At 42.1% G+C, this 19,638-nt stretch overlaps 1 protein-coding gene across 2 annotated transcripts in view; it reads right to left on the bottom strand.

Annotated features, from left to right (window-relative positions):
* Positions 1-454: 454 nt before the first annotated feature.
* Positions 455-19,638, bottom strand: part of HS1BP3 (HCLS1 binding protein 3) — a 55,892-nt gene continuing 36,708 nt past the window's right edge. The window contains exons 5-7 of one of the 2 annotated variants that reach the window (XM_040552408.1): positions 18,819-18,970; positions 18,217-18,352; positions 455-876 (exon numbers count right to left, since the gene is read on the bottom strand). In XM_040552408.1, the coding sequence (XP_040408342.1) occupies positions 744-876; positions 18,217-18,352; positions 18,819-18,970 (421 nt within the window). In that variant the 3' untranslated portion in view covers positions 455-743. Of the gene's footprint in view, positions 877-5,312; positions 7,059-18,216; positions 18,353-18,818; positions 18,971-19,638 lie in introns of those variants that run through there. The other variant, XM_040552407.1, reaches the window with a different exon arrangement.

Below are 19,638 nucleotides of genomic sequence, written 5' to 3'. Positions count from 1 at the left end.
TGTAGAATTACTTTTTTTTTTTTTTTTTTTTTTAGGTAAGGCATTACAACTATAATTAGCCAGCAGTCCTGGACACAAGAAATTCCTCTGAGGGACTGCACACAAGATTAAATATGCAAGCTACTAAAGGTCAAGACACAGGAAGACGTAAGCAGGAAAATAAATCATAGTAGCCTGCAGATTTGATTGCATAAGGGGGGAAAGCACTGGGTACTTATGATTCTCAGCATTCAAGGTAAATAAATGATAATTTTCATTCACAAGAAAAGCTTGTTAACATACCCAGACATTATTAAGCTGAACCATTTCTATAAGCTCCTCTGAGGTGAAATCAGTGGCCTTAAACTATTATTACAAACAAAATAGTCTGAGAAGTTTGTGATCATTAGCACAAATCCCTTGGACAAACTAAAAAAGCACAGAGAAACTAGCAGAGAAATAAGGAAAGGTTTCAGTAAATACCCGAGGAATTTAGTAATTTTATTTTGTTTGCTTTTATGTTCATTTGAAAAACCATGGGGCTCGTCTCACCAAAGGACTATAAAACAAATTGTTCATTTCAGCTTTACAGCCCTGGTCCTTCAAGGGAAGTGAAAGCTCTGCAGCAGTGTGTGTAAATCAAGCGGATGCCTTCTTCCATCCTGTTCCTGTTTCTCCCATTCTCAGTGGTGCTCTGCAAACCGATCGGGCTTGAACAGTGGTGTCACATCCCATCCCTCTAGGTCTTCTCCAGAGCATCAGCATCACCAGCCTTCTGACGATCTGCGTGGGATTCTGACAGTCAGGATTGACTGCGTCTGACTCTCCTGGCAGACACAGGAAGCAACCCTTCGGTGACATAAACGGCGCGGAACCATTGCCCCTGGCAGAGAATGGCTGAATCACATTAGGGGAGTAATGAGTTTAAGAAGAAACTGACTAAAATTATTATTCTTTTTTAACCAAAAAAAACACAACCCCACAAACAACAAAACACACACGCACAAAAATAGAATAAAATAAAAAAATGATGGTTTTCATAAATCATCCTGATTTGGCTGGGTGAGTGAAACTCCTACATTAAGATGGCACAATGACCACATTTCCCCATGGATTTCACAGTTTCAAACCTCCATATTTAATACTATGATTCCTAGGAACTGGAAAAACAATACACTTGAGGGTAACAAACCATGGTGGCTTTTAATGCAGCAGGGGTCAGTGGGTTATGTTTGTGTTTTGTGTTTGGTCAAACTCTGAGGCTCCTGAGCAGCTCACTGAAAAAGGGCATAATGTAACATGGATGGTCTATTTAGGGGTTATTCCACTGAACTTTGCTGGGGTTTTAGTGATGTTTTTTGTTGCTTAGTCAACCTTGAGGAATCTTTTACATTTGACTTCCTAGGCAAATGACGATATCTACTAAGCTTGCCTTTAAAGCTGGGATCTGGAGGAGCATTCAGGGATGTTTGAAATCTTCCTCTGATATCAATGAGACTTCAACTGCTTACCACCAATAGTACACACACGCACCGAACGTGGCTTTCAAAAAAGTCACCCCAAGATTTCCACTGGCTTCAGGGATTCCCATGCACCAGTACAGGCTGGGGGCTGACCTGCTGGAGAGCAACTCTGCGGAGAAGGACTTGGGGGTCCTGGTGGACAACAAGTTGACCATGACCAATTGTGCCTTTGTGGCCAAGAAGGCCAACGGTACCCTGGGGTGCATTTGGAAGACTGTTGCCTGCAGGCTGAGGGAGGTGATTTTGCCCCTCTGCTCAGCCCTGGTGAGGCCTCATGTGGAGTACTGTGTCCAGTTCTGGGCTCCCCAGTACAAGAGGGACATGGAACTACTGGAGCAAGTCTATCAGAGGTCTACAAAGATGATTAGGGGACCAGAGCATCTCTTATGAGGAAAGGCTGAGAGAGCCTCACTCTGTATGAGTTTTGGATTAGCCCAGTATGGTATTCTTCACAACAGCAAAAGCAGATGACTATTTATGAAAATATTTGTTTGTTCAATATTCTCCATGCTTCCAGCAACTTGTAGCTCAAGGTCTTCCCAAACTCTAAGAGGCATCTTTAATAATCCTTGATAGATTCCTCTTCCATGAGTCTATCCAGTATCTCCTTGACCCCGTATAAATTTTTAGCATCCATAACACTCTGGTATGAATAACACTTAGTTCCTAAGTATCTATGACTAATCAATCCTTTAAGCAGCTTCATTGACTTCTGAACTCCCACAGCAGTACTTAATTTGACTATTAATTTAATTTACCATCACCACCTTTCACTGCTGGTGTTTTTACTCAAAGCAGCGTACCCTACAGATGGTTGTCGAGAAATACAAGGCACGTGATTTCCCTTCATCTGAATTCCTCATTAGATTCAATTTATTTCACAGGAGTAGTATGCAGAAGGGTAAAAAGGAAGATCAGAAATATGGTGAGTGCTAAACAGCTGGATCAGAGGGGATTAAAGATGAATCAAGGAACTGGTACAATACAGAAAGCAACTGACTGACTACATCGAGTCCAGTTTTTAAAGTTACGATGTAAAGTGAGATTATAGATAAAACCTCACAGTAAAAACCATCCCTCTTCATGACTTAAAGGTTTAAAAGGTCACAAATAAGATAGGAAACGTGGTTGATGAGCATGTACACACACGCACACATCCACAGAGATTCAAGAATCCTTGGTCAGATTAGTGATGGTCGCATGTTTACATGAAGTATCAGTGCTCTTTTGTACTCTATATTAAATCCAATGACCACAGGGACTGGTCATTTAGAGTCTCTTTTCATTAGCTGTGGCCTAAGTGTCCCATGAGCGTGCTGGGATTTCAGGACCTTAAATCACAGGCTGACTTGCATATTTCATTGTAGCAAGCTCAGCAAAGATGCAGAAGTATCAGTTTCAATTAATACATTTTTTTAGACCCAGCCCAAATTGCCCCTGACTAAACTAGACCTTAAGTGCTACGTGCAAATTAGCTTTCCTAAAAATTTAGCACAGAACTGATCTAAACAGATGATCCACAGTTCGTCTGTGAAATACCCAAATTGGTGAAATCAGCATTTTAACTGTGACCTAAATAATGAAGTACATAGTGTTATATGTTAATTAGTGCTGTACCACACAAGCAGAAGAAGGTTATGCAAAACAAGACGCAGCTTCTAAAGCAGTAGAGATACCTATTACAAGTTCTAATCACTAAAGAAAACATCTTTTGTAAGGGTTTAATTTTAACTCTACTGCTTTTCAAATCTTCTGATGAGCTAGCTATTATTAATGTCGAAAGGTGATGCCTGTCAGCCAAGAACTACATTAGAGTCCATAATTGAATTTCAAGAGCTGTCAAGAGGAGGCTAATAAAATAGCTGCTACCAGGAGTGATGTATGCAAAAAAAAAAAAAAAAAAAAAAAGCTCTGGTCTGGCAGGATGCAAAGTATGTTGTGTGGTTTCCTGATGTCATTTCAAATAATATGTTCAATTTTTCTGGGCTGCATTTGCCTGACATTCTTCTCTTGTATAATAATGATTCATTATATATAATTTATTCAAGGACTGTAACTCACCTCTAAGTGCCTATAAATATTACCGGAGCTAGACATTTGCATTGTAAAACAAATGTGTAACACTGGGATTTATGAAGGATCCTTTTACGTTAGTGCCTTGACAGAAAAGATAGATTTTTCTGAAGTAAAACAGACCTTTAAATAATCTTAAAAATCTACCACAGGAAACAATTAACAGCTCTTCCTCCCCCGTGTTGTCTAGGTATTTTGACAATTTTGGGGGAAGGCTGAGGGCAAAGTATTCCTTGGCCATTTTAAAGGGATATAGCTACGGTGCTGTTACATCAGTATTACTGGGAATGTTCCCATGGTTTAATGATAATATATAACATCCACCCTCCCACTGCTTTGCAAAAGTATGAGCTGTTTCTCAGCAGAGCTCTTAGAGGTGGTGGAAGGCAGACAGACACCACTGCTATGAGGAAAGGTTAAAGGAAAACATAGTCCCAGCTGGAACAAAGGCTACACATAATGTCGCCGCACCAAATGGTGCTAATAAAAGGGTGTGGGACGCTGGCATTCTTTATTCCTCCTGGTAAATTGGTATGTGAATATGCAGCAGTTCTAAAAAAGGGAGAAATCCAATGTGAGATGACAGCATTCAGCTAAGACACACCAAGTCGTGAGAAGCTGGTGCCGTAGTGACATCCTGACCTGTCTTGCTGCCTCCCTCAGAGGGCAGAGTTCTCAATCTAGAAACAAGGCTGAAAGGCATATAATTTGTTCTCTTTCTGTGCTGATGAGAGTTAGAAGTCACAAGCTTAAGTAGCAGTAAGGAACAGTTATGTCAGACAGTAAGAAAATCTTTCACTCCCATGGTGTGACATCTCCAGCGCTGCTGTCCAGACAAACTATTAAAAGCAGGTTAGAAAAATGCCTGTGAGAGCTAAAACTCAAGCATAATTACTGCTGCTGCAAGCATAATATGGTGCCCATGCTCAGGTATCTCTCCATCCTGACTGTGTTCAGCCACCATGTCCTGCTCTGGCATCTGCCAGCTCTTGCACCAAGAACACCTTGTCCTGGACAGCAAGAACGGCCAGCAGCAGGACACAGGCCAGATGCTCCTGCTTAGGGCAGGGAGGTGGACAAAATGGTCTTCACAGGCCCCTGCCAGCTCTGTTCCTCTATTATTTTGCTAATTTACTTCAAGAAATCTTAAGAATTTTCCAGTGTTGTGTGCTAAAGGTAAAGATCTTCACTCAGTCTGCTGGTCGTTAAATCCATGACCCTTAATGTGGTAGTTTTAGTGGTGTTCAGGCCATGTGCCAGGCTGTAGGCCAAAACCACAGAAATACAAGCAGCTGTCTGAGCAGTGCTGCATGCAGTAGAGATCAAGATTCCACAGCCCTCGGTTAAATATACAATATATAGTTCACGAATATAAGTTCATGACATCAGGTAGTGCAACAGGAAGGCTGTCCCCTGCTCAGCTCTCATCTGCTGTTCTCTGCAAGGTCTCTGGGAAGTCATTTATTTTTAACTCAGTGCCTTCTGCAGGATGGGATAAACAAGCTTCCTAATTGCACCAGGACACTGTGAGAACAGACAGAATCAGGTACTTCCTTTGCCCATATATAGTTTTACCTTTAGCTGCTCTCAAAGGAAATATGAGCGCAGCTACATTCATGGTTTCTTACTCATTAATGTGGGGTTTTAGCTGAGCTTGCACTTTAACAACATGGAATCCATCCTTTAACTCCCATCTGCTGCTATTGTACAACCTAGAGAACAACAATAACACCTGCAGGTTAGCAAATATTTTTATTGTTCTGAAACATATTTTACATAGAGAGCCAATGACTGTATTTTACTTATCCCACCAAACCAAAATACCATTATCATATTTTCCATTGGCTTAAAAAGAAATACTAATAGAGATAATTTCATTAATAAAATATATAAGGCTTTCTATTCATATTGTTCTATATTACAAAGGCAAATTTGAGGGTAGTGATATGGCTTAAATATATTAATATTTTCCCTCTAGGGAGCTTGTCTTCACATTTGGATATAACACACACATATATATGAGCACAGGAATCTCTTTCCACATGACAGGAGATATTAACCTGCATTAGATGTAAATTCAGCGTGTTTAACCAGAATGCCTGAGTCGGGGAAGAAGGGAGGGTAGTCTGGGATGCTTGTTCGCTGTTCTTATTTTTCCTGCATATTAAATTTTCTCTAGTACATTTTCTTCCTATGTTTTTCCTTTCAATAATCCCAAGTTTGTCCTCCCTTGTTATATGGCTTACTATAGACCATTGTTTATGTAAAAGCTCATTTTAATGGAGTGGGATTAATCGCCATGGATCCCTCTTTAATTTATGGAAGAAGGGAAGGAAGAGAGACTGACTCCAGAGAGCAATTAAGAGTTCATCCATTAGGACACCTGCACTGATTCAACTTCTGCAGAAATCTTTTTCTCTCCACTAACTGCAGCAGAAGTCTAGGAAGACTTGCCTGGAAAAAAATTAGCCCTTTTGTATCTTGTATATGTTCACAAGAGTCCTACAGCATCCAAACCTCCTACACACTGAAACTTCTGCGTTATGTCTGGAGCTGCACCCTGAGCCATCTTCAGTCATTTGCTATCTCCCCCAGGGGCCAGAGACACACAGTGTCTAGTGTTTGCAGTCCTACAAGTTCTCCTACAAGTTGACATTTCTGCAACAAAGCCAGCAAAACAGTCAGGCTTAGCTGCGATTTCAGTATTTCTCAGAACTACAGAAGAACTGTTACCTATACTTAACAGTCACTGTTTATAAATTACTGCAATAACAGACAGGGAGGGAAAAGGCTGCTATAAAAATGCACAGAACAAAATGAAAATTACCTTTCCAGTAAGCTGAAAATGCATTGTTTAAAATGACAGGAAAAGCATCCTGTCCTGTTTCAGACCATTTGTTGGACGCTATTCATACCTGCCATGTGTGCAACACTCTTGTCATTTACAGTCAGGTCAAAACTGGCCAAAACTTCACTATTCTGATACTAAAATAGTCGTAGACATAATCTGTAGTGCTATGTCTTTTTCCATATTCCTGTAAAGCCCTGAAAAGATAAGGCAACTATGTACTATAACTATACTGTTTTGAAAACATTATACTGAACCTGTGCTAGTCAAACAAGCTGCCCTCTATATCATGGTATACAAATGAGCACCATGACAGTAAAGAGATCTGACCAATTCTTGCTATTGTCACGAGCTCACAGGGAGTTTGAGCCAAAAAGGTGTGATTACATTTTAAAAATGCGTATTTTCAGAAAAGACTTGTATCTTGGTTGTCGACAGATTCATTTTCCTGGATATACCGGAGAATGTCTACTTCATTCATTGTTTGAATTTTGTCTTCCTTTGGCTTTGCCAGCGGAGATGTGTTAGTGTTCCTGGGCAAAACTGCTGGTTTCTGAGGCAACGGTGGTTTTGGTGGTACCTTAGGTTTTGGTTTGGAGGTTACTTTCAAAAGTTTTTCTAAATCATCTTCAACCCTAGAATGAAAAGAAAATATCATAAACTCCTTAGTGATACAGCTTGGGAATTTCTGAACTGCTTTTTGTTTTCTAAGAAAATGCCATTTTGCAAAATAAAACTTTCTGGAAGGAAAGGATCAACTTTGATGAAATTCTCTTGTCAAAAAAAATCAAGTGTTACCAAAATAGGAACTGTCTTTTTATGATTTTTCAATTCACCATGTAAGCCACTTTATTTTACAGCACATTTTCAAATGCCTAAATTAAAAACAATTTGCAGTTTTGAAAAAAAATGTGATTTTAGTTTAGGAAAAAATTGCTTTTGATTTGCAACGGGATGGTTTCCTTCTCCAACAGCTCAGACATTTTCATGGGATGGCAAATCTTTTCACGTTCAGCTCTGTTTCCCCCTTACCTTCACTCCCCAAGGAAGACATGCTCAGTCATGACAAACTGGAAAATCTAATGACTTTAAAAACATTATATTCACATTTGCTTCCAAGAAACTGAGAGAGTTTTGCAATCTGTGAATCTATAAAACAATTCTTTTTTTTTGGTGATCATTTTTCACAATTTCCTAGCAAAATAAGCAAAACAGTTGGAACAGTTAAGAATGCTTTCTACCTGGGCTGTTTGACCTTATCGAAAGACACAACATGCTGTGCGTGCCCAATTCTGCTCCCATTGGAGCTACAAAGATTTTGAGAGAGCCTTTATAACAGATAGTCTTATGACTCCAAGAGGTCACTGCCTTTGGAAAGTGGCTATGTGAAGGAAAAAGAAAGTTGTGACACATCACATCGCTAAAAGACATAGCAGAAATGGCAGAGTAAAAATTAATGTAGATGGAGAAGTCTTTATAGGCCACAGTATTTTTCGCTCTGAATCAAAACAGCTTCTTCATCCTCTGAGCACGGTGGTCAAACAAAATACCATAAGGAGTAAACACAGCTGTTAATTTCCCAAGACTTCACTGATCAATCATCATTAAGTATTTGAAATCCAACCAGCAATGCATGCAGCTCATCAGCTCTGTAATGACCAGCTACAAAAGTGACCCCCTGATAAAATGCATACTTCACATACGCTTACAAAATCCAAGACTTGCAAAAGGCTCCACCCCTAATTGCAGCATACAAAAAATCAAGAAAGGTTGAATGCAAGATGTACAAGCAAAAACTTTTACATGGGGGGCCAGGAACCAAAGATCAAGGTTCATAATTTGTGACTATCTCCTTGCCAGACCCAGCTCTAGTGGGATACGCTTGCTCTTTGACCATGGTGTCTTAAGCAGTGAAAAGATTTGGCTATTTAATTGGTTACAAGCCCTGATATAAGAACTGTTTTTAACAAACTTCAGTATCACAGAATCAGCCCATTAAAATGCTCTAACACTGCCAGCAATAAAACTCCCTCTGCCTCAGCCGAAGGGTAGCCTGCCAGGGAAGCTACAAATGAACTATGAGATAAAATTAAGGTGCAGGAGTTATTGCAAAGGGACTGGAATTTTCTTCTGCGCTCAAGTCCCCTTCAAGCAGTTTTACTTAGTTCACTCTTAGAGGACTTGTGAGGATGAGAAAGTTCGGTCAAGTGAATCTGAAACAAGAAGGGAGATGGCTGCACATGCGCAGGAGGAATGGCCTCAAGTTGCGCCAGGGGAGGTTAAGGTTGGAAATGAGGAGAAAATTCTTCTCTGAGAGAGTGGTCAGGCATTGAAACGGGTTGCCTAGGGAGGTGGTGGAGTCACCGTCCCTGGGGGTGTTCAAGGAAAGGTTGGACGTGGTGCTTAGGGACATGGTTTAGTGGGTGACATTGGTGGTAGGGGGATGGTTGGACCAGGTGATCTTGGAGGACTTTTCCAACCTTAAGGATTCTGTGATTCTATGATTCTCCTCTCCCCGTGTCTCTGCTAGAGCACTGCCTCAGGAGGTGGCACAGCCCTTCCAGCTGGGAAGATGGGTTGGATGTTCTCTGTCGGTCACAGCAACCATAACCACCTGGTGGCAAATGGAAAGCAGTAATGGAGATGTGACCATGCAACGGAGATCTCTGGGAGGATTCTCTGAAGGCCCTCTCATTTGAGACCCTGGTGACTGGAAGGGATTTGTTGGAGCAGTTCTCCTGCAGGTCCACTCACTGGAACAGGATGCCATACAGGGAGTGTAAGGAAGGTGCCTTTAGTGTGTGTTCCTGGAGCACGAAGGAGTCTTACCTCATTTCATGTCAGGCATCTTTTGGTCCTTCTACTCATTTGTCTTTTGTAATTCACATCTTCCTCACTGTCAGAAAGTAAGGATGTCTTGGATCCGGGACCATGGGGGACATGATCAACAGCAGAAGAATCAATATATCCAATCCACTTTATTACTCCAGCCCTAGAGAATAGTATTTGAATGCTAAAAGCACAGGTGCTTAAAGAGCTCCAGAATTCTCAGCAAAGAGTCTTGCTATTAAGAAAAACTGCATGACCTCAAGGGTTTCTTTTTCATGTTTGACCTTATTAAAAGCCGTGAAGAACTTAATGACTGCCTGGGCTGAGATGCACTACACTCACTGCGAACTGGCCACAACGTGAACAAGGAGAAGCCTGAATTTCCTGCCATATGGTCAGAATCCTTTAAGGCAATGCCATTCTTGAAGTCAGATCTTTTTGGAACTCTCAAAGGAAATCAAAAGATGGTCAGTTTAAATCAAGGCCAATCTTGTAAGATCAACTGCTTGAACACTAATGTGTCCATCTAGGAAATACCTAAACAAGCCAGCTGATGGACAGAGCAGGTATGCTGTCTCAAAGCTCTGCACCTTGAGCTCTACGTGGTGGCCTCTGTATTCCAGCACACAGCTCTTGCTGTTATCTCAAATTTCATCCCCCAGGTAATTCTGGAGATTATATTCTCTTTTAATTTGATAATAAGATTTATGATGTCTCTTGGTTTCCGTGATTCCCTGTGGGTGTCATATCCCACCTAACTTACAAAACACCTTGTCAGCGTATTGATTCCTTCTGAATTCCTCATCTACAGAGAAGAAATTAATTTCATTTAAGCCCAGGCATTTTTGTTTGCTGCAAACTGTGATATCCAAGAGATATCACACCTGTGATCACATTGCCAAGACATGTTCTTGTTCTCTTTGCTGTGTAATAAACAATACATGTTAGGGCTGGTATTTCTGAAGCTGATCTGATGCCTTCCTACTTGGCATAAACAAACACTGAATGAATCAGTGTCCATGTCATAAAGATTTGGTCATAAATAACAGAAACCATAATATCTCGATGAACAATGCGTATGTATACATACAGATCATGGAGAGCAAGCATGATTTTGAACTAGGTGCAGTGCTTGAGAAGGGCAGCTGATCTGCCAAGCAGGGCCAGTAGCAAACACAGCTCATTAACCTCATCAGACGTCACAGCTTCCTGAATTATCTACTCCTTTGTGGCTCTACATTCATTTCTCTACTAACCACAGCAACAAAACCACAGTCATAAAATAACTCCAGAAGATGCAGCGCAGAAGTTGTTTTTATGCTGTTTTTGATGTTGTTGTTGGCAATGTGCTTTTAGGCCAACAATTCTGCAGGAGATCTGATTTTCCAAAGTGTGGAAACTGACCGTGTAAAGCTCCCTTTTTGTCCTGGATTTTTCAAAGACCTTGGTCAGAGAGAAGCCTTTTACAGAAGACACAGCAGATAACGTGGTCTTTGTCTTAAAACCTGCTTTTCATGCTGCAGTGTTAGGCAAACTGTTTGATCCACTGCTGTTTGATCATGTGAGACACAATTGGCTTTGGAAAACTAAAGAGGTAAAATGCACAATGCCTCAGGCCGAGATAGGAACAAGGACTTCTATTTCTTGAGAAGCAAATGAATTGTTACAGTGCATAACTACCACCATATTTAACTCCAGGCAAGGAGGTGGAAGAAGAAAAAAATCAAGTAACTATTCTGTTGTTCTTAACAAGGAGATTAAAGGAAGAACCTTCCCATTCCCCTCCCCCTTCTTGTTAAAGACAATCAGGCACAGAATCCATGTAATTAATCTTTCTCTAATTAGTCTTTTTTTTTTTTTTTGTAATGGAAAAACAACACCACATTGTTTAAAGTTCCTGCCGTATTGTGCTGATTCACAGACATCCAGTATTGGTGGAAAATCTCGTTGTTTTCAGAGAGAATGCAATCAAACCCCTTATTACGGAAAGGCTGTCACAAAGCCCTATGATATGACAGCTAGCATGTAGACTTCAAGAGGGTGAAAGATTTCTGACAGAGGCAAAGGCATGGCTGCCATCAGAACATCAGCATTTTAGATGTCACTTCTCTGACTTTTGTCCTGTCTACCTGGACAAAATTTTGGGGATGAGAACAAGAATGTGTGTATACAGCATCTAGCATGATGGGAGTAGTGACCTTCTCTGCCTGGGAATGCTCTAATGAGGAGAATCAGTAACAAAAGCAAGAGACAAAGGTTGCTCTAATTTGCTAAAGTATCCAAAAGCATCATACTTGAAGCCAGGTTATGCAAGTCACAGCAGTTCTTGCAGAACAGACTTCTGTCTTTCTGTACCTTATTATCATTCTTTATTTTGGCTGGTGTTAATTCGAAGTACAACAGCTACCTTAGTGAAGTGTTGGGTAGAGGTGTAACACCACGTATGTGACTTGGGAAAAGACTTTGCTGGCCAGCACTTCTGGTATGGTCAACAGAGACAGCGTGATGTCTAACAGAGCTGATGGAAGTTACAGAGGCTGTGTAGGAGGTATCTCCCCACCTGCTCCTGCTTTCCCCTGCAGTCCACTCCAGGTAAGTTCATGCCGGTTTAAACAGTGTCAGCAACTATGTCTGGACACTGGAACATGAGAGTCTGTACTGTTCAACTGTTAGAAGAACCCCTGACACTGTTTTTGTCTGGGTTAGATTACCCCTCATCCAAAAAGCTCCCAGGCACAACTCAGGAGCTGGCATGGGACAGGGACCGTTCCCAGCAGCAGCTGCACACAGTTCCAGAGCCAGTGAGTCTAATAACATGATGTAGCCTGATGGTGCTGCTTGGCCTAGGGCCAGAGAATGGGCTCATTAGTTCTCATAAGTCCTACGCCTGTACGCCCACAAGAAGCCCTCTGAGGTAACAGCCTACTGGTTAGGTCACTCACCCAGGAAAGGAGACAATTCAGTTTTCACAATTTGAACCAGAGAGCTGGTTCATTTTTTCCCCATCCTGAAGAAGTTCGAACTTCTCTGTTGCTTCTCTAGAAAGTTCCCTTATCACCAGGCAATGGCATAATTGAGGCAGGGGAGAGCAGGCAATTTTTATCCCCCTGGCTGAAGATTGCTGTCGAAAATGCAAGTGCCCTGGAGCAAGATGTTTGAAATCTGGTGATTCTCAAGGCTAGCAAAAGGATCTAGAATAAGAGAGACTACAAATCTAGGTCACCCTTTATTCCATACAACCCATACATGTAACCAAGAGTGGAGCAAGAATTAATGTTTCCCACCTGGCAAAAGCTTTTCTGTTCCGTTAGCCATTTTACTTTGTACCTCTTCCACTGTTTGTAAGTAGCATCATTATTCATCACAGGAAAAATGAAATCAACAAAATAAATGTTTGAAAACCATTGTGGAAAGTGCTTTTGGGCAGCAAAGAAAACCCATCAAAATTGGAGGAAAAAAAAAAAAAAGGAATATTATTTGCTTACTGAAAGCTACCACAGCCATATATCAAGGTTCTTTCCCCACTGTCAGCTCACAACAAGCCATGGAAACTGCCCTGGAGTGGTCAGGAAATTTCTGACTCACTTGTTGCAACATCCTCTACTACCTGTCCACCACCCAAACAACCCTCTGTCCAAAAGATCTAGATTTAAACCCTCTAGAGCTTCTCAAAGCTCTTCTACTACCCTGCTCCCATATCATTTGGACAGGGAGAAATTATTTCTCATCATACGGTGATGGAGGTGGTGTCCCATATGACTTCTGGCTAGTCTTAAGGTCTAAGTGTTGCTCTTTGAATTCAGCTGCCACCAGTGGCCTGCTGAATGAAGAACATACACACTTTTTCCACTTCAAGGTTGGCAGCAGTTTCTTGGCAAACCTGAAGCTGACAAACCTGCTCAGGAGGCTATGCAGACTGAGCGGTGGTTAGAAATGGCCATTGTTAGGATGCGGTTTCATAAACAGCTTCATCCTCTAACAATACCATGCTCCTGAAAGGGTCATCACTTACATCCCTGACGGCACAGCTCGTAGCTGAAAATACAGAACAGCCTGTAAATACAGACAAAATTCATCTTTAACAGGCACAGAAAGGATGAGGATGCTGTAGTACAAAAGTAAGAGCTGGACTGTTCCTTTCAACACCAGCAGCATAGGTCAGTGTAAGCCTAACTAAGAATATGCCAGGTCTACCACCACAGTGCAGCAGAACTGGGATCCTGCTGCTGACACTCTTCTCAGCACTGGAAAAAAAGACAAATCTTATGCTGACAGCTGCTTCCTTCTATCTCAACTCCCTATTCATTATCAAAGGTGAAGCTAATTAAATCTGCCCTAAAAGGCTGCTCAGACAACTGTGGTAATTATTTCAGGCTGGGATCTGTGGTAATTTATGTAATTCTGGTCACAGAGCTGCTGCAACATTCACAGGATCAATTCTAGCATTGGTTTTCCACAAAAACCTGCCTGATCCATCACACCAGGCAGGCATGATTTAGATTAATGAGGCAGAAGAGGTTGATTGCAGTGCTGCTGCATGAAAACTTAATTTGCACATCTGTGGCCACTGGGTAGACAGAGATGGGAAAATAAGATGGCATGAGAATCCATGATGTGAGAGTTTGCAGGATACTGATTTCGGCAGCAGTTGACTTCTACCACTAGATTAAATGGAAATCAGACCCGAGGAAGAGCTTTGAGAATGTTGGTAAAAGGTTGAATGTATCCAGAAGGAATCATTACGGTGTGACACGGCCAAGGAAATTGACAGGAGAAAACAGAAGCCTAGTCCTAAATCCCTTTCCAAGGGCAATCTAAGAAATGGTTGATCAGTTATTGTTTCATTTCACTGCAGTGGGCCACCTTGTGGAAGAGCTGAAAGCATCAGACCTGAACTTCCTGGAGGTACCTGGGTTTCTTCGTATCCCTGTATGGAAGAGATGAGCCAAAAAGACTTGGTTACCTCTTCCTCTCTTTCACAAAGCACATCCTTTGAAGGAGGAGTGTGACATGCTCTTTTTTTTTTCCTGAAGGTAATAGATTGAGACTTGACCTTGCTGGTTCCTACCACAGCGATTTATCTTTTTTTCCAGAAGTTCTGGAGGGACATGTAAGTACAAGTACCTCACTAAGTAGTATGGCAGACCCAGGGGTAGGAAAGAGTGACTGCTTTGAGTGAGGTAGCTCACCTAGTTTCTCCATCACTATCACCTGATATTTGTCGGTAGGCCAAGAAGGAACTGCTAGAGGCTGGTCAATGGACAGGAAGAGAAAAGACATTTGAATGGATGTGGGCATTTTTGCCATAAAAAGAAACCTTTGATTAGATGTATGATGCGTTTGGTCTTTCTTAAAGTTCAACACTTGTTAAAATGCGTGTTTCTACTTAAAATACTAATTCTCATTTTATTTGAGCAGGTATCCAGAGAGACCATAGTCTTCCATTTGCAAGGAGAACATTTGTCGTACTATTTTCTCCCTTGTGTTGTGACATGCAGAACCCATGCACGTTTTGCAGACTCATTTGTCTCCATAACAGTTTCTTCCTCGGGAGTTACAACTCACTGTGCGGATTCACTGCTGTGCTGACAGTTCTGGGGGGCTGCTACTGCTGCAACTGCTCAGCTACCATACAGGTCACAAAGGACTTGATTGCTCCTGTGTTATGATTAAAAAGGACTAGATTGCTCCCGTGTTCTGCTCTGAACATTAGCTTTTTCCCATCTCTGCTTTGCAAGGAGAAGGTTCTACCATTCTCTGCCTCACACAGTGCTCTCCTATCTCAGCCTGTGGTTCACTGGAAAGTGCATTTTCCAGTATCATAGAATCATAGAATCATTAAGGTTGGAAAAGACCTCCAAGATCACCTGGTTCAACCATCCCTCTACCACCAATGTCATCCACTAAACCATGTCTCTAAGCACCACGTCCAAACTTTCCTTGAACACCCCCAGGGACAGTGAATCCACCACCTCCCTGGGCAACCCGTCCCAATGCCTGACTGCTCTTCTCAGAAAGAGAATGTCTCCTCGTTTCTGACCTAAACCTCCCCTGGTGCAACGTGAGGCCATTCCCTCTAGTCCTATCACTAGTTACCTGTGAGAAGAGGCCGACCCCCAGCTCCCCACACCTTCCTTTCAGGTAGCTGCAGAGAGCAATAAGGTCTCCCCTGAGCCTCCTCTTCTCCAGACTAAACAACCCCAGTTGCCTCAGCTGCTTCTCACAGGACTTATGCTCCAGGCCCTTCACCAGCTCACAGCTCCCCCTCTGGACATGCTCCAGGGCCTCAATGTCCTTCTTGTACTGAGGAGCCCAAAACTGAACACAGTACTTGAGGTACGGCCTCACCATAGCAGAGTACAGGGGGACAATCACCTCCTTGGTCCTGCTGGCTGCACTATTCCTGATACAAGCCAGGATGGCATTGACCTTCTTGGCCAGCTGGGCACACTGCCGGCTCATGTTCAGCTGAGCGTTGACCAGTAAGGCAAACACTTCTCAGATCTACCACATCCATATGATTAGACCATGTGGTACATACAGATGTACTCTACATAAGTCAAGAGCAACCACATCTGCATTATTCAGCTAATTCATCTGTGCACAGTGAACATGTTTAAGGTTTCTGGACCTATCACAGACCTGTCAGTGCATAATAGCTCGGGCTGGTCTTAGGTCTGGACAAAATGTCTCCGGACAAATTTTCTGTGTGGTATATATAACTGGTTATGTTCAGGAAACCAAGACCTTTGCTAGTTTACCTCAAGCAGCTTACCCGGCTCTAGTGCACTAAAGGAGTGGGTTGTCACAGCTCCCACTTTGATCTGAGAGTTGGGGAGATTTCTTTAGTCGCCTTTCAGATGGGAGAGGGATTGTGACATCTGCAGGGCACAGGCAAAATTTACTCTTAGGCCTAAAGATCTGCTGAAGCCTCCATAGCAGTGAGAGAGCAGGGTTCTGCTCACTTTGAGCATCTCCTCTCACCACAAAGGGTCACTGCCTGCAAAAGACTGTGGCACTGCCCTGCAAGAACATTTAACACCAGTCTGGAGGGAAGGTAGAAGATGATTCAAATTTTGCCTTTACATTTATGAGACTCGATAGTTCTGCTAAGGCTTCCAGCTGAACAGAAAACAAACTGCATTGTGTATAACCACTTGGGAAAGTTCAGCTGCAGTTACTTGAGGTGACTGTCATGAATACAGGTAAGGTTGTGTGTTCTACTAGGTTAAAACAGCACTCTCTCTCCTATTCCTCCCCTTCAACAGCCTTTCCTTTGCATCCAATCGTCTTGCTATTCAGTCCACCAGCTCTCTGTGATGGCCCAAGATAACTCTGTGCAGGGATTTCAGAGGGTGTTAGGCACCTAAAGAGACCAACAGATCCTGACCTATTTGCCTGTGCCTCTGGCATAGCCAGGAGTTGCCCCTGGATTTCTGTAGTAATTTTCCCATGAGATCGCTGGCACAATTTTCTGCTTTGGTACGTGCATTCATTTCCAACTGGATCTTAACTTGCCAACTGCTGAAAGCATTGGGACAATTCAAGAATAAATTAAAACTAGTTGAATTTAAAAGAAATGGAATCTTTTCCCACTATGTCCATTACCATCTGTGTGTGCTGCTAACGTTGATGACTCCAAACTGATCTAAAAGTATAGTCTATTGGTCTCAGAGCAGACTTCAGAGACCTTTCTCCACCACAGGGGAAGAGAAAACGTGTAATTCAAAGGACGTTAACATGACAGTTGGAGAAACTCTCCACTAGTGAATAATAATACAAGGACTGCATTAAAACAGGCACTTCTAGCCGTATGAACGATCTGAATCAAACAGTGCATTCTGAGATAGCTAGCAAAGGAGAAAGCAAACATGAAAATATTGCAAGCACATACATGTTTGCTCCCAGTGTACCACAGCACTAAATCAGGTCATGTCCTGCCCCATCAGCTTTTATAAACATCAGGTGGGCTGTCAGGATGTAACGTGAGATGGCACCAGCCCAATTTAACCTCTGTTTAAATTAAGCCAGCTATTACTGCTGAGATAGTTAGCACTTTTACATGGGGAAAAAGTAATAGCTGCAAAACTAGCTGCTTCAGGAGAGGATGCCACACTCTGATTCTCTCCCTTGGGTTTAGTACCTGCTGTTGAAATCATACATCCTAACAGGAGTTAGCTGGCAAGCACTGGTGCTCGAAATAGGTTGGCCTCATCATTCAGATGCCAGTATGAGATCCAGAAGGTGTAAATTTGACTCTTTATTGTAGCAAAGATTCCCTGGTGATGCTGGTCTTCCCAAGCATTAGTGCCCTGCTTGGTGTCTTGAAGATTATCAGTGCAGGCCAACTAGCCTTGTGAGAGTGATGTCAGGAATAAAACATGACGTAGTGATATGTTTCACCACTACGCTAACAAGGGGGCAGGTAAGTGTAAGAGCAAGTATGTTATTTCTTCCTGTAACTATGAGCTCCAGCCCTCTGGTCCACTAGATTAGAAATTAAATATAGTGTGACACAGATTTTAAGGAGAGTCCTTTGCAGCTGTCATGTGCACAGGATTCCTCCTAGAAGTGGGCATGGAGGTCTGTGAGCCACCAGCAGAAAATCATTCCTCTTGGGGCAAGAGGGAAGAGCTACTAATTTCAAATCACTAAAGCAGAATTCCTCCTTGTTTCTGGGTGTCCCTGCCTCGGTTTCTCACTTTTCATACTGGAGGTCATTTTTTACCCTCTACGAAAAGCAGAAATGTCATGTTAGAGAACGGAGACTAGATGGCATGCCTTGGGCCTTCAAGACCCTTCCTTTGGAGTCACAGAATAATACCTTGCACCCCACTTTTTTCAAAGGGTCTTCCTGATTTCCTTTATAATGTCTTTGGTTTCCAAGATTTGACCTCTTCTGAGGTCTAATTAACACCCCCCTCAGGTGACCTGCATATTGCAGGACAGATTTGAGATGAGTACCTCAGCAGTTCCTCAGTGTCCTCCTCAGGACTTATGTTCAGCACATGCTCCCTATTCTCACAGGCAGCTGGCAGCAGTAGTGAGTCACCCAATCTTACTACTCCACCAAGGTCTGGATCTTCGAATAATTTCAGATCTAGAAAGGGAAAACAGTAAAAGCTGTAGTTAAATCGTACAACACAAAACCATACCTAGGGAATCTGGATATGAGGCTGAAAAAAGATCAGGTAGACAATTCCTTTTACACAAGAGCTTCCAATCCACTAAGTACCAGGCAACACATCAGTAATAAGCTGTGCTCTCAGGACTTGGTATATATGCTTTTCTTCTTGCACCCAAAAATAGGTCACATTACTATTGGCAGTGCTATGAGTATGTGAGGGATAGCCAACTCCCAACAACCCAAATACCCAAACCCAAAATAGTCAACAGCTAGGGCGACTACAGGTCATATTTATTGTCTAAATGATTCTGCCCCAGATCAAGATGTCCCTTAACATTCCCATCTAACCTGTACACTCCGTATCACTATATTTTAAAAGCTCAATTATACACATGCTTTAGATAAAACAAACTGTGTATATACAAATATAGAGAATTACTCTCTTTCATCTTCTTCCTGGGACCAATTGATGAGAAATCTTTTCCTGGTCCAAACAGTCCTTCATCTGGATCTACCTCTTCTTCAAAAATGGTTAATTTGTGCTTCTCTTCCTTGGCTGGAGGAGCAGATGCCTTCTTTGTTTTTTTAGTTCTAAAAACATAAGAGACAAGAAAATCAGCTGCAATTCTTCATTTAACAAGAAAGATTTATGTCTAAGAAAGTCCCATATGCTGAAAATAGATGGAGGCTGGGAAAGTATTAGAGAAAGGTACATACTCATCTGTTAGTCACTGGCAGAAAAAGGATATTGAGCTGGATGGATTGTTGGCCTGACGTACTCTAACTGTACTCACATTTTGTGTTCGTAAGTACTATCAAGGAAACCAACTGAAACTGGAAGATCAGGGCTAACTGACATACTGCGAAAACTGCCACCCAATCACATTTGTTTGAAGCAATTTTTCTCTTACCACACAAAAAGCATAAAATAAAGACCAGCAGCTCCAGCAGTGCTGTTAAAGTCAGACAGAACAGGGATGGCTGGAGAAACAAAGTGCAGGTCGGACACTGCACTGATCCCTTTGGACAGGTTTTTAAAAGTCACTTTGGCTCCATTACTTAGCCAGTGATCGCTGCTGTTTTCGACTGCTGCATACTCCTTTCATAATACTGTTAGTGACTTTATCAGAACGCCCTCATCCTCCTCAGAGGAGAGATGACAGAGGGTGCACATTAGCTTTAAGTTGAAGCAAGCAGGGTTTGGAGGACACTTTTTTTGGACAGACTGCTATTTGCAGAATTTACAAACATCACTATCT

The sequence above is a fragment of the Cygnus olor genome, chromosome 3 (assembly GCF_009769625.2).
Source record: "Cygnus olor isolate bCygOlo1 chromosome 3, bCygOlo1.pri.v2, whole genome shotgun sequence".
NCBI lineage: Eukaryota > Metazoa > Chordata > Aves > Anseriformes > Anatidae > Cygnus > Cygnus olor.
This window is presented reverse-complemented; position numbering and strand designations above follow the sequence as displayed.